The sequence below is a fragment of the Coregonus lavaretus genome (assembly GCF_964263955.1).
Source record: "Coregonus lavaretus genome assembly, contig: HAP1_SCAFFOLD_760, whole genome shotgun sequence".
NCBI classification, from domain to species: Eukaryota; Metazoa; Chordata; class Actinopteri; order Salmoniformes; family Salmonidae; genus Coregonus; species Coregonus lavaretus.
Genome location: NW_028165889.1, coordinates 68486 through 84459, shown reverse-complemented (window position 1 = coordinate 84459; position 15974 = coordinate 68486). Strand labels below are relative to the sequence as shown.

Below are 15974 nucleotides of genomic sequence, written 5' to 3'. Positions count from 1 at the left end.
CTGTCACGTCTGTCACATGTGCTCAGTGTGAACCTGCTTTCATCTGTGAAGAGCACAGGGCGCCAGTGGCGAATTTGCCAATCTTGGTGTTCTCTGGCAAATGCCAAACGTCCTGCACGGTGTTGGGCTGTAAGCACAACCCCCACCTGTGGACGTCGGGCCCTCATACCACCCTCATGGAGTCTGTTTCTGACCGTTTGAGCAGACACATGCACATTTGTGGCCTGCTGGAGGTCATTTTGCAGGGCTCTGGCAGTGCTCCTCCTGCTCCTCCTTGCACAAAGGCAGAGGTAGCAGTCCTGCTGCTGGGTTGTTGCCCTCCTACGGCCTCCTCCACGTCTCCTGATGTACTGGCCTGTGTCCTGGTAGCGCCTCCATGCTCTGGACAATACGCTGACAGACACAGCAAACCTTCTTGCCACAGCTCGCATTGATGTGCCATCCTGGATGAGCTGCACTACCTGAGCCACTTGTGTGGGTTGTAGACTCCGTCTCATGCTACCACTAGAGTGAAAGCACCGCCAGCATTCAAAAGTGACCAAAACATCAGCCAGGAAGCATAGGAACTGAGAAGTGGTCTGTGGTCACCACCTGCAGAACCAGTCCTTTATTGGGGGGTGTCTTGCTAATTGCCTATAATTTCCACCTGTTGTCTATTCCATTTGCACAACAGCATGTGAAATGTATTGTCAATCAGTGTTGCTTCCTAAGTGGACAGTTTGATTTCACAGAAGTGTGATTGACTTGGAGTTACATTGTGTTGTTTAAGTGTTCCCTTTATTTTTTTGAGCAGTGTAGTTCTGATCAGTCGTGGAAACAGACGCTCCCTTTTTAAAAAGAAGCTGGAGAACAGAGAAGAAGAAGAAGAGGAGAAGGAGAAGAGAAGGAGAAGAGAAGCTATTAAGGAAAAATCCCGGAGTTTTGGTGTAAGTAGAGCCGACTAGCGCAAAAATAATATTGTGATATTGTCCAAAATAATATTGCAATATATCGTCAAAAATCATATCCGATATGTATGGCTTTTCCCCCCCATCACTCCTGTACATACCGCGTCCCCCCCCCCTCCTGTACATACCGCGTCCCCCCCCCCTCCTGTACATACCGCGTCCCCCCCCCTCCTATACATACCGCGTTGTGTCCGAAGAACTCACAGTAGCAGCAGTCACAGTACTTCCCATCCTTCTGGTTGTTTGAGGAGGAAGCACAGGAGCTCCTCTCAGAACTAGAGTCCTCATCCTCTCCCTCGTCCAGCTCCGACGGGGGGTGACACAACCCCCCCGCCCCGTTAGACAGCTTGTGTCCTTTACACGCCTGGTCCCTGTAGCATGGAGACAGGATGGAGACAACAGGTAGCACAGACAGATGGACAGACAGTGGAGACAGGATGGGGACAACAGGTAGCACAGACAGATGGACAGACAGTGGACACAGGATGGGGACAACAGGTAGCACAGACAGATGGACAGACAGTGGACACAGGATGGGGACAACAGGTAGCACAGACAGATGAACAGACAGTGGACACAGGATGGGGACAACAGGTAGCACAGACAGATGGACAGACAGGATGGAGACAACAGGTAGCACAGACAGATGAACAGACAGTGGACACAGGATGGGGACAACAGGTAGCACAGACAGATGAACAGACAGTGGACACAGGATGGGGACAACAGGTAGCACAGACAGATGAACAGACAGTGGACACAGGATGGGGACAACAGGTAGCACAGACAGATGGACAGACAGTGACAGAGAGAAACCATGTGATGACAGACAGAACCACGACCATGTCCTATCACTAGATTCTAGGGGAGGCCATCTGAAACAATGTCTGTGTTCCAGTATCTCATGCAAATCATTTAAAGTCCTCGCATGTTACCGTGAAATGGTGCTGTAATTTACAACTTAAATTGAAAAAAAATGTCACCGCATTTGGGCAATACTTCCCCAAACAATAAGCACATCTTAGAGTTTGACATTTAGTCAGTGCTTATCAATTTAACCTGCTAAATAGTTTGGACATTGAGTACTTTTATTCGATTATTAGCAATCGAATACAAACCTTGAATCAAGTACTTACCTACTAGATTCTATAATAAACCTGTTGTTGTTTTTCTCCCATGAAACCATCTTTACTCACACTACCTATACTAGCCAAGCAGTCTATTACTGCACACTCATCACTAGATAGACCCGTCTCATCACTAGATAGACCCGTCTCATCACTAGATAGACCCGTCTCATCACTAGATAGACCCGTCTCATCACTAGATAGACCCGTCTCATCACTAGATAGACCCGTCTCATCACTAGATAGACCCGTCTCATCACTAGATAGACCCGTCTCATCACTAGATAGACCCGTCTCATCACTAGATAGACCCGTCTCATCACTAGATAGACCCGTCTCATCACTAGATAGACCCGTCTCATCACTAGATAGACCCGTCTCATCACTAGACAGACCCGTCTCATCACTAGACAGACCCGTCTCATCACTAGACAGACCCGTCTCATCACTAGATAGACCCGTCTCATCACTAGATAGACCCGTCTCATCACTAGATAGACCCGTCTCATCACTAGATAGACCCGTCTCATCACTAGATAGACCCGTCTCATCACTAGATAGACCCGTCTCATCACTAGATAGACCCGTCTCATCACTAGATAGACCCGTCTCATCACTAGATAGACCCGTCTCATCACTAGATAGACCCGTCTCATCACTAGATAGACCCGTCTCATCACTAGATAGACCTGTCTCATCACTAGATAGACCCGTCTCATCACTAGATAGACCCGTCTCATCACTAGACAGACCCGTCTCATCACTAGACAGACCCGTCTCATCACTAGATAGACCCGTCTCATCACTAGATAGACCCGTCTCATCACTAGATAAACCCGTCTCATCACTAGATAGACCCGTCTCATCACTAGATAGACCCGTCTCATCACTAGATAAACCCGTCTCATCACTAGATAGACCCGTCTCATCACTAGATAGACCCGTCTCATCACTAGATAGACCCGTCTCATCACTAGATAGACCCGTCTCATCACTAGATAGACCCGTCTCATCACTAGATAGACCTGTCTCATCACTAGATAGACCTGTCTCATCACTAGATAGACCCGTCTCATCACTAGACAGACCCGTCTCATCACTAGATAGACCTGTCTCATCACTAGATAGACCCGTCTCATCACTAGACAGTATCTATCACTACATTTTATGAACCTACATTGTTCTTCTCCATTAGATTCCTGTGAAACTATCTACCAAACTACCAACCTGCAGGCGCCAGCGGTCAGGTGTTGCCCAGCGCTCAGGTGTTGCCCAGCGGTCAGGTGTTGCCCAGCGGTCAGGTGTTGCCCAGCGGTCAGGTGTTGCCCAGCGGTCAGGTGTTGCCCAGCGGTCAGGTGTTGCCCAGCGGTCAGGTGTTGCCCAGCGGTCAGGTGTTGCCCAGCGGTCAGGTGTCCCACGTTGGAAGAGGGCAGTGCCCCCCCACTGTGGCCGTTGCAGGGGTGATTACAGCCCATCAGGGATGGGCCCAGTTTGCTGTGCTGACCGTTCACAGGAGGAATGTGTGAGTTCTTACAGGCCAAGGGCTTATGGAGGGCCCCTGTTGGGCAGTCAGGGCCACCCAGGGTCCCCAGCTTGGCCCCTGCCGCGGGGCCGTGGAGGTTTGGTACCAGCGGGGAGAAGGGAGCGGGAGCAGCTAGACTGGGAGAGGAGGAGGATGAGGAGACATGGCCGTGCTGCTGCCCTCCAGAGCTCTGCTTGAGGGGCAGGAGAGAGGAATGCTGAGAGGAGGAGAGGCCAGTGGGGCTGTTCGGGGGGACAGACAGGTCCGAGTGTTGGTGGTGGTCGCTGGGGTGGAACGCTTCGCCTGGAGGAGAGACAAAAGTGTTGAGTGGAATATTGGACAAACATAGTTGTGATTCCCAGTGGTTACAGATCTCTGCTTCTCTCTAGAGGTGTAATCTATGGGCCATATCTAGAGGTGTAATCTATGGGCCATATCTAGAGGTGTAATCTATGGGCCATATCTAGAGGTGTAATCTATGGGCCATATCTAGAGGTGTAATCTATGGGCCATATCTAGAGGTGTAATCTATGGGCCATATCTAGAGGTGTAATCTATGGGCCATATCTAGAGGTGTAATCTATGGGCCATATCTAGAGGTGTAATCTATGGGCCATATCTAGAGGTGTAATCTATGGGCCATATCTCTGCTTCTCTCTAGAGGTGTAATCTATGGGCCATATCTAGAGGTGTAATCTATGGGCCATATCTAGAGGTGTAATCTATGGGCCATATCTCTGCTTCTCTCTAGAGGTGTAATCTATGGGCCATATCTAGAGGTGTAATCTATGGGCCATATCTAGAGGTGTAATCTATGGGCCATATCTAGAGGTGTAATCTATGGGCCATATCTAGAGGTGTAATCTATGGGCCATATCTAGAGGTGTAATCTATGGGCCATATCTAGAGGTGTAATCTATGGGCCATATCTCTGCTTCTCTCTAGAGGTGTAATCTATGGGCCATATCTAGAGGTGTAATCTATGGGCCATATCTCTGCTTCTCTCTAGAGGTGTAATCTATGGGCCATATCTAGAGGTGTAATCTATGGGCCATATCTAGAGGTGTAATCTATGGGCCATATCTAGAGGTGTAATCTATGGGCCATATCTAGAGGTGTAATCTATGGGCCATATCTAGAGGTGTAATCTATGGGCCATATCTAGAGGTGTAATCTATGGGCCATATCTCTGCTTCTCTCTAGAGGTGTAATCTATGGGCCATATCTAGAGGTGTAATCTATGGGCCATATCTAGAGGTGTAATCTATGGGCCATATCTCTGCTTCTCTCTAGAGGTGTAATCTATGGGCCATATCTAGAGGTGTAATCTATGGGCCATATCTAGAGGTGTAATCTATGGGCCATATCTAGAGGTGTAATCTATGGGCCATATCTAGAGGTGTAATCTATGGGCCATATCTAGAGGTGTAATCTATGGGCCATATCTAGAGGTGTAATCTATGAGCCATATCTCTGCTTCTCTCTAGAGGAGTAATCTATGGGCACAATCCTTCCTTGAGTTCTACGTGTGTATCCATTAATAATGCACTATTGTCAATGGGACATGTGAACAGTAATTCGAGTTAGATGCCGGTATGTCTTGAGTTCTCTGTGTCCTAAAAAGGGTGAGAAAAAAAGACCTCACCAGGCGGAGTTGGTCGTCGGCACATGGTCTTGAAGTGCTTGGGGGTGGCCTTACAGAGGTCCCCGGAGGTAGAGAGCGGGTTCCCGGGGGACGAACCACTGGAATTCTGGGAAGGATGACTGTAGGGGCACACCTTGGCCCCAGGCGTTTTAGCAGATTTCCCAGGAGCCTCGTGAGAGACTCGCTTCTCGTGACACGTTGGTCCCCCTGTTCCTATTGGACCAGAGGAGGGAGGGAGGGAGGAAGGGAGAAGGAAGAACGTTTTACTCAGAGGAGTAACAGGTTGTGTTGCTGTTTCAAGGTAGCCAGTAGCTAGCTACACACGAGTACAGTTCCCTCAATTTTGTCAGTGTAAATGTCTGCAAATGTTACAATTTCGTTAAAGTAAATTAATTGAAAACATGCCAAATAACAAAATGTCTAAATTAGTTTGCATTTGTGTACGACTTCACCTTGAGAGAGAGAGAGAGAGAGAGAGAGAGAGAGAGAGACAGAGAGAGAGACAGAGAGAGAGAGAGAGAGGTCAGTGTGTGTGTGTGTGTTTACCTTGCTGTGCGTGCAAGGCAGTGCTGTGGTTGCAGTGGACCCCTCCGTTGCTGTGAGCCGAGTTCCAGAGACCAGAAAGCTTGTGGGCTGAGAGGAAGGAGGATGGGTCCCAGTCTACGGAGCTCTGCTCTGGGTAACCGTTATCACAACTCTGGGCCTTACACGACGATGAGTGGGACAATGGAACCTGCCGGAGGAGGGAAAGGGAAGATGGTGGTTCAGGACATGGTTGATAGGTACAGCCTTTTTTCCCACTAAACTTTTGATGCTGTAGACAGAGCAGAAATGGAGGAAGACAATGTATTAATTTACATTAACTGGAGCCGTCTGACTGGTACCTGGGAGAGGAGGACACAGGAGAAACAAGAGATGTTAGTTCAGGGTCAAAAACAGTACACTACTTTTAACCCGGGCCCAAAGCAAGGCCTACAGGGCTCTGGTCAAAGCAACGCACTACTGTTTATATTCAGAACCACACTCCTGTAAAGATTAGAGAGGATCTCATGTTAAATACTGTTGAAGTAATATGGCTACAGGTTCATCTGCCTCACCTAAAGCCCATTCTGGTGGGAAGCTGATATAGACCACCAAGTGCTAACAGTCAGTATCTGGATGACGTGTGAAATGCTTGATAATGTATGTGATATCAATAGAGAGGTATTTTTCTGGGTGATTTAAATATTGACTGGCTTTCAGCAAGCTGCCCACTCAAGAGAAAGCTTCAAACTGTAACTAGTGCCTGCAAACTGGTTCAGGTTATCAGTCAACCTATCAGGGTGGTTACAAACAGCACAGGAAGGAAATCATCAACATGTATTGATCACATCTTTACTGATGCTGCAGAAATTTGTTTGAAAGCAGTATCCAGATCCATCGGGTGTAGTGATCACAATATAGTAGCCATATCTAGGAAAACCAAAGTTCCAAAGGCTGGGCCTAATATAGTGTATAAGAGGTCATACAATACGTTTTGTAGTGATTCCCATGTTGATAATATATGTTGGTCCGTGGTGTGTAATGAGGAGCAAACAGACACTGCACTTGACACATTTATGAAATTGCTTATTTCAATTACTAATAAGCATGCACCCATTAAGAAAATGACTGTAAAAAAAAAAAAGTAATCCCAGTGGATTGATGAGGAATTGAAAAATGGTCTGGTTGAGAGGGATGAGGCAAAAGGAATGGCAAGTAAGTCTGGCTGCACAACCGGTTGGCAAAACGTACTGCAAATTGAGAAATCATGTGACTAAACTGAATAAAAAGAAGAAACTACACTATGAAACAAAGATAAATGACATAAAAAATGATAGTAAAAAAGCTTTTGGAGCACCTTAAATGGAGCATTCATTTAAATCAGATGGCTCAGTCATCACAAAACCAACTGATATTTCCAACTACTTCAATGATTTTTTCATTGGCAAGATTAGCAAACTGAGGCATGACATGCCAGCAACAAACGCTGACACTACACATCCAAGTATATCTGACCAAATTATGAAAGACAAGCGTTGTAATTTTGAATTCAGTAAAGTGAGTGTGGAAGAGGTGAAAAAAATTATTGTCGTCTATCAACAATGATAAGCCACCGGGGTCTGACAGCTTTATTACTGAGGATAATAGCGGACGATATTGCCACTCCTATTTGCCATCTCTTCAATTTAAGCCTACTAGAAAGTGTGTGTCCCCAGGCCTGGAGGGAAGCTAAAGTCATTCCGCTACCTAAGAATAGTAAATCCCCCTTTACTGGCTCAAATAGCCGACCAATCAGCCCGTTACCAACCCTTGGTGACCTTCTGGGAAAAATGGTGTTTGACCAGATACAATGCTATTTTACAGTAAACAAATTGACACCAAACTTTCAGCACGCTTATAGGGAAGGACATTCAACAAGCACAGCACTGACACAAATGACTGATGATTGGCTGAGATAAATGTATGATAAAAACATTGTGGGGGCTGTTTTGTTAGACTTCAGTGCGGCTTTTGACATTATTGATCATAGTCTGTTGCTGGAAAAACGTATGTGTTATGGCTTTACACCCCCTGCTATATTGTGGATAAAGCCAGAGTGTCGATGTATGCGGATGTATGCGGATAACTCAACACTATACACGTCAGCCAGTGAAATCACTGCAACACTTAACAAAAAGCTGCAGTTAGTTTCAGAGTGGGTAGCAAGGAATAAGTTAGTCCTAAATATTTCTAAAACTAAAAGCATTGTATTTGGGACAAATCATTCACTAACCCCTAAACCTCAACTAAATCTTGTAATTAATAATGTGGAAATTGAGCAAGCTGAGGTGACTAAACTGCTTGGAGTAACCCTGGATTGTAAACTGTCATGGTCAAAGCATATTGATACAACAGTAGCTAAGATGGGGAGAAGTCTGTCTATAATAAAGTGCTGCTCTACCTTCTTAACAGCACTATCAACAAGGCAGGTCCTACAGGCCCTAGTTTTGTCACACCTGGACTACTGTTCAGTCGTGTGGTCAGTTGCCATAAAGAGGGATTTGGGAAAATCGCAATTGGCTCAGAACAGGGCAGCACGGCTGGCCCTTGGATGAACACAGAGAGCTAACATTAATAATATGCATGTCGATCTCTCCTGTCTCAAAGTGGAGGAGAGATTGACTTCATCACTACTTGTATTTGTGAGAGGTATTGACATGTTGAATGCACTGAGCTGTCTGTTTAAACTACTAGCTCACAGCTCGGACACCCATGCATACCCCACAAGACATGCCACCAGAGGTCTCTTCACAGTCCCCAAGTCCAGAACAGACTATGGGAGGCGCACAGTACTACATAGAGCCATGACTACATGGATCTCTATTCCACATCAGGTAACTGATGCAAGCAGTAGAATTAGATTAAAAAAACAGATAAAAATACACCTTATGGAACAGCGGGGACTGTGAAGAAACACACACCCTAAGACACGCACTCCATACACACACCTACACATGGATTCTGTATTGTAGATATGTGATAGTGGAGTAGTGGCCTGAGGGAACACACTTAATATGTTGTGACAAGTGTTATGAAATGTAATGTCATTTAAAATATTACCATGGTATATAACTGCCTTAATGTTGCTGGACCCCAGGAAGAGTAGCTGCTGCCTTGGCAGGAACTAATGGGGATCCATAATAAACCCCAGGAAGAGTAGCTGCTGCCTTGGCAGGAACTAATGGGGATCCATAATAAACCCCAGGAAGAGTAGCTGCTGCCTTGGTAGGAACTAATGGGGATCCATAATAAACCCCAGGAAGAGTAGCTGCTGCCTTGGCAGGAACTAATGGGGATCCATAATAAACCCCAGGAAGAGTAGCTGCTGCCTTGGCAGGAACTAATGGGGATCCATAATAAACCCCAGGAAGAGTAGCTGCTGCCTTGGTAGGAACTAATGGGGATCCATAATAAACCCCAGGAAGAGTAGCTGCTGCCTTGGCAGGAACTAATGGGGATCCATAATAAACCCCAGGAAGAGTAGCTGCTGCCTTGGCAGGAACTAATGGGGATCCATAATAAACCCCAGGAAGAGTAGCTGCTGCCTTGGTAGGAACTAATGGGGATCCATAATAAACCCCAGGAAGAGTAGCTGCTGCCTTGGCAGGAACTAATGGGGATCCATAATAAACCCCAGGAAGAGTAGCTGCTGCCTTGGCAGGAACTAATGGGGATCCATAATAAACCCCAGGAAGAGTAGCTGCTGCCTTGGCAGGAACTAATGGGGATCCATAATAAATACAAATGACTCTAGTTTTACCAGAACACATTCTGTTTTACAGCAAACACCTGAGTAAAAGTTAGAGGATAGAGGAGAGGAGTTGAATAAGCACTTGAGCAGTCTCCTGGATGTGCGTAGCATTTAACTACGGACAGGAGAGAAGCCATTAGCTCAGGTTGAGAGGCAGAGCCCTGAGTTTCTCCTGACCTCACCAAGACGGTCCCATTTTTCCTTGTCATTTACATGACCTTGCCAAGACGCCTGCGATAGACTAGCGTCCTGTCTAGGCTAGGGTTGTACTGGTACATCAAGCTGCCTCACTCTACAGAAACAGGAGATAGACTCCTGCCCTATGGGCCGTTCTGGTTCACTCTGCAGAAACAGGAGATAGACTCCTGCCCTATGGGCCGTTCTGGTTCACTCTGCAGAAACAGGAGATAGACTCCTGCCCTGTGAATAATGTGATCCACAGTTGATTTCAAACTTCACATTTCTCTAGTAAACTACTTATCATAATGAATGATATCAGACAAAATGCCTGTGATAAATCAGTGTCAATCATTTTGGGTTCATCATCCCAGCTCTACTCCCACCCTATGGGCCGGTCTGGCTCTGACAAGACTAGTTACACTCCATGACCAAAAGTATGTGGACACCTGAACATCTCATTCCAAAATCATGGGCATTAATATGGAGTTGGTCCCCCCTTTGCTGCTATAACAGCCTCCACTCTTCTGGGAAGGCTTTCCACTAGATGTTGGAACATTGCTGCGGGGACTTGCTTCCATTCAGCCACAAGAGCATTAGTGAGGTCGGGCACTGATGTTGGGCGATTAGGCCTGGCTCGCGGTCGACGTTCCAATTCATCCCAAAGGTGTTCGAAGGGGTTGAGGTCAGGGCTGTGCAGGCCAGTCAAGTTCTTCCACACCGATCTCAACAAACCATTCTGTATAGACCTCACCTTGTGCACGGCGGCATTGTCATGCTGAAACAGGAAAGGGCCTTCCCCAAAATTGGTGAAGCGTGATTTATCACTTTCCACTGCTCCAGAGTCCAATGGCGGTGAGCTTTACACCACTCCAGCTGACGCTTGGCATTGCGCATGGTGATCTTAGGCATGTGTGTGGCTGCTCGGCCATGGAAAAACCCATTTCATGAAGCTCCCGACGAACAGTTCTTGTGCTGAATCCACATGAATAAGTCTACCTCAGCGGACCTCTGCTTGTGACGAGAGAAGGCCAAGTCCGACAGAGAACAAACAGCTTTAGAAGAGACTAATCTTACGATGTCAGGATCCTTAGATGTGGTATTCATTTAGCCATGCAGAATGGACCACTGTAGCACCACATAAACAGCCACAGGATAACAGTACTGAAGCTGCCTGTATCCATCCACAGTTGGAGAATGGTGCAGGTTTCATCATCACCAAATCCAGTGCCTTTCAGCTTGTTGGTGGATGAGGTGACCAGACATACGCCCTATTGTAGCACACAGCCCATAGCTAGCGAGCTGTAACATGGCTATTCATGGAACTGTAGTTAGTGCTAATACTGGGATAGCTTGAGTTGCATGGTCTTGTAATATTCAGCAGTGCAGAAGTCTCCTGGGCGCTCTTCTCGCTCTTCTCCTCTCTTTTCCACTCCCCTACTTTCCTTCCCCTCCTACCAGTGCGGGCGTCTCCTGGGCGCTCCGTCTCTCCCCTACCTCCTCCCTCCCCCTCTTACCGGTGCAGACGTTTCCTGTGCGCTCTGTCTCTCCTCTTCCTCAACGCTCTTCCGGCAGCTCTGGCAGATCCATAGCGGCACCTCTCCCAGTAGAGACTGGCTCAGCGACGGCACGGTGTCGGACAGCTTCCGGCCCGGCACCTCTCTGAGCAGGGCCTGGGACAGGGCTGGGACAGCATCGGCTAGCTTCGCCCCGTGGCCCCCAGGCAGACCGTTGTCAGAGCTCGCCCCCCAGTCCTTAAACTCACGATGACACAGGAGGCAGCAGGTGTGCATCGGCTGGGGGAGAGCGACAGAGAGGTGAGTCAGTGACATTAGGAATGGAGCGGAGAGGAGGAGAGAGAGGTCAATCATCTAGGTGAAGGACAGGAAGAGAGGTCAATCATCTAGGTGAAGGACAGGAAGAGAGGAGAGAGGTCAATCATCTAGGTGAAGGACAGGAAGAGAGGAGGAGAGAGAGGTCAATCATCTAAACTCAGCAAAAAAAGAAGCGTCCTCTCACTGTCAACTGCGTTTATTTTCAGCAAACTTAACATGTGTAAATATTTGTATGAACATAAGATTCAAACACTGAGACATAAACTGAACAAGTTCCACAGACATGTGACTAACAGAAATTGAATAATGTGTCCCTGAACAAAGGGGGGGGGGGGGGGGTCAAAATCAAAAGTAACAGTCAGTATCTGGTGTGGCCACCAGCTGCATTAAGTACTGCAGTGCATCTCCTCCTCATGGACTGCACCAGATTTGCCAGTTCTTGCTGTGAGATGTTACCCCACTCTTCCACCAAGGCACCTGCAAGTTCCCGGACATTTCTGTGGGGAATGGCCCTAGCCTTCACCCTCCGATCGAACAGGTCCCAGACGTGCTCAATGGGATTGAGAACGGGATCTTCGCTGGCCATGGCAGAACACTGACATTCCTGTCTTGCAGGAAATCACGCACAGAACGAGCAGTATGGCTGGTGGCATTGTCATGCTGGAGGGTCAGGATGAGCCTGCAGGAAGGGTACCACATGAGGGAGGAGGATGTGTTCCCTGTAACGCACAGCGTTGAGATTGCCTGCAATGACAACAAGCTCAGTCCGATGATGCTGTGACACACCGCCCCAGACCATGACGGACCCTCCACCTCCAAATCGATCCCGCACGAGAGTACAGGCCTCGGTGTAACGCTCATTCCTTCGATGATAAACACGAATCTGACCATCACCCCTGGTGAGACAAAACCGTGACTCGTCAGTGAAGAGCACTTTTTGCCAGTCCTGTCTGGTCCAGCGACGGTGGGTTTGTGCCCATAGGCGACGTTGTTGCCGGTGATGTCTGGTGAGGACCTGCCTTACAATAGGCCTACAAGCCCTCAGTCCAGCCTCTCTCAGCCTATTGCGGACAGTCTGAGCACTGATGGAGGGATTGTGCGTTCCTGGTGTAACTCGGGCAGTTGTTGTTGCCATCCTGTACCTGTCCCGCAGGTGTGATGTTCGGATGTACCGATCCTGTGCAGGTGTTGTTACACGTGGTCTGCCACTGTGAGGACGATCAGCTGTCCATCCTGTCTCCCTGTAGCGCTGTCTTAGGCGTCTCACAGTATGGACATTGCAATTTATTGCCCTGGCCACATCTGCAGTCCTCATGCCTCCTTGCAGCATGCCTAAGGCACGTTCACGCAGATGAGCAGGGACCCTTGGCATCTTTCTTTTGGTGTTTTTCAGAGTCAGTAGAAAGGCCTCTTTAGTGTCCTAAGTTTTCATAACTGTGACCTTAAATTGCCTACCGTCTGTAAGCTGTTAGTGTCTTAACGACCGTTCCACAGGTGCATGTTCATTCATTGTTTATGGTTCATTGAACAAGCATGGGAAACAGTGTTTAAACCCTTTACAATTAAAATATGTGAAGTTATTTGGATTTTACAAATTATCTTTGAAAGACAGGGTCCTGAAAAGGGATGTTTCTTTTTTTGCTGCGTTTCGGTGAAGGACAGGAAGAGAGGAGGAGAGAGGAGGTCAATCATCTAGGTGAAGGACGAGAAGAGAGGATGATGGGGGAGAGAAGAGAGGATGATGGGGGAGAGAAGAGAGGAGGATGGGGGAGAGAAGAGAGGAGGATGGGGGGAGAGAAGAGAGGAGGATGGGGGGAGAGAAGAGAGGAGGATGGGGGAGAGAAGAGAGGAGGATGGGGGGAGAGAAGAGAGGAGGATGGGGGGAGAGAAGAGAGGAGGATGGGGGAAGAGAAGAGAGGAGGATGGGGGGAGAGAAGAGAGGAGGATGGGGGAAGAGAAGAGAGGAGGATGGGGGGAGAGAAGAGAGGAGGATGGGGGGAGAGAAGAGAGGAGGATGGGGGGAGAGAAGAGAGGAGGATGGGGGGAGAGAAGAGAGGAGGATGGGGGGAGAGAAGGATGGGGGAGAGGAAGATGGGGGAGAGAAGGACGTTTTAGGTCAATAAGATTAGGGGTGGAGAAGAGGATGGGATCTGAGGAGAGGTGGATGTTAGTGAGATGGACATGGAGTATGATGAAGTTGCCCCCTGGACACTGATCAAAGGTCAGGTTTTTAACCCCCTGGACACTGATCAAAGGTCAGGTTTTTAACCCCCTGGACACTGATCAAAGGTCAGGTTTTTAACCCCCTGGACACTGATCAAAGGTCAGGTTTTTAACCCCCTGGACACTGATCAAAGGTCAGGTTTTTAACCCCCTGGACACTGATCAAAGGTCAGGTTTTTAACCCCCTGGACACTGATCTAAGGTCAGATTTTTAACACAGAGATTAGAATTTCACGAGTAAGATCTCACCATGTTGACAATGATCACAACAACATCTGTATTGCAAAGAGGAAGCAAAAGTTGACCATGGAGGCAGCTTGCCACATGCACAGTGGTTTCTTACAAAACATAGTGGTTAGTATGTAGTGATTTAATGTGGCCCAGGTCCACACAAGCTAGTGGTCTTCTGGTACAGTAAACTTTGTTTACCACAAAACCCCATACACCTACAAGGGCGTCCATGTAACGTTTATGTAAAAACTTCGACGCATGCATATGACACTTGAGAGTAGAAATGTGTGCAGAGAAAGTGCACACGTTTGCAAAGTGCAAACTTCACAAAGCAAGCCATGCATGGTGCTAGCTAAACGTTAACACTATTTACAGCTAGCCAGGTAAATATCCCCGGGATGTAGTTTGTTAGTCAACTAGCTAGCACATGTAGTTACAGTACCGGTGCACAGTATATTGTGTACTAGCTGCCAAGTGAGATTGAATGTCAGCAAACTTGCAATACCACCGCGGGCTAGGCGCTAACAAGCTAGATACAAATTCGATAGGCAACATTTTACGACGTGTCTGTGGCAACAATGTCAATCTTGCGCCTGACACTAACTACTACCAGCAAATGCAGACTGGATGTCGTTAGCTAGCTAGCTAGCCTAGTTGGCTAAAACTAATGTGAATGGGTCTTTTATTTATAGGTTGCACAATTTACAACACTGGCTGAGTTTGAATTATTTATTAAGCAACTAACCTGTAAATCGCTCTGGATAAGAGCGTCTGCTAAAATGACTAAAATGTAAAATGTAAGTGGAGCTAGATATCACTACGCCCCGACCAGAAATAGTAAATGAACAAAAATACAACCCTGGAACACTAATTAGTTATGCAACTTAACTAGCTAGAATCCCCAATCAGCCATCAAAAAATAAATAAAGGAATTAGCAGAAATACAGGATGGCCCTAACTGATTGGTAGGTTAGCAAACCTTTTAGTTAGCCCACTAGTTATGTTTGCGGCTAGCTAAACGTTACCTGGTTCGCCCTGGCGGCCAGTCTCTCCAGCCCTGCATCTCCGCCACCACCGCCAGCTGCATCTCCGGGAGATACGGGGCTCTTCGGTATGTTCTGTTGTACGGCCACCAGCTCCTTGCTCCCGACTCCTTGCTGTTTGCTTTTTTTCCTCGCCATCACGCAGGTGTCGGAGATATCCTTTGACCAAGGTTGGACTAGTTTAGAGGTGTTTAAAAGCACGGTTTCGATTCTTCTAGGATCACAAACGCGCCCTATCTTCTCCAGTCAAGACAACAGTCAATATGGCGGAGCGCTGCCACACTCTGGGGTTCATAGGTCAAAGATAGTGATGGCAAAATGGCTTCACCGTGATGAAGCTAAGCAGTCGCCATGTTGAGTGAGGGCAACCGTACCAGGTAAATCACACAGTGATTTTGTACAAAATCTCTGGTTACAGGCCACAAATTGGTGCATTTTGCATTTATTGGCATAATGAATATTTCCACCTGAACTATTATATAATGATAATAATCTATCAATGATTGGCTACCACACCATTCAATGTCATGTTAAGTATGAAAATGTATGCACTCACTAACTGTGAGTCGCTCTGGATAAGAGCGTCTGCTAAATGACTAAAATGTAAAATGTAATGTTATTACACGCGCATTATATGAATTGCATTATACATCTAAGAGATCTAAATTTTGTCTAAGATCTAAATGTAAACTAAAAAATAACATAATGCAGATTGGTGCATGCATACATTTGCACATGCGGTTCAATATTCAATTTTAGAGTGAAATGTTCCTTCGGTCCTATGTTCCCTCGGTCCTATGTTCCCTGGGTCCTATGTTCCCTCGGTCCTGTGTTCCCTCGGTCCTGTGTTCCCTCTGCCCTATGTTCCCTGGGTCCTATGTTCCCTCGGTCCTGTGTTCCCTCGGTCCTGTG

General features: G+C 47.2%; 1 protein-coding gene across 1 annotated transcript in view; it reads right to left on the bottom strand.

The window, feature by feature from the left end:
* Positions 1–15295, bottom strand: part of LOC311115329 (protein FAM193B-like) — a 45098-nt gene extending 29803 nt beyond the window's left edge. The window contains exons 1-6 of the mRNA XM_084190521.1: positions 15045–15295; positions 11248–11526; positions 5788–5974; positions 5242–5454; positions 3302–3899; positions 1129–1318 (exon numbers count right to left, since the gene is read on the bottom strand). Of these exons, the coding sequence (XP_084046647.1) occupies positions 1129–1318; positions 3302–3899; positions 5242–5454; positions 5788–5974; positions 11248–11526; positions 15045–15200 (1623 nt within the window). The 5' untranslated portion in view covers positions 15201–15295. The remainder of the gene's footprint in view (positions 1–1128; positions 1319–3301; positions 3900–5241; positions 5455–5787; positions 5975–11247; positions 11527–15044) is intronic.
* Positions 15296–15974: the final 679 nt, after the last annotated feature.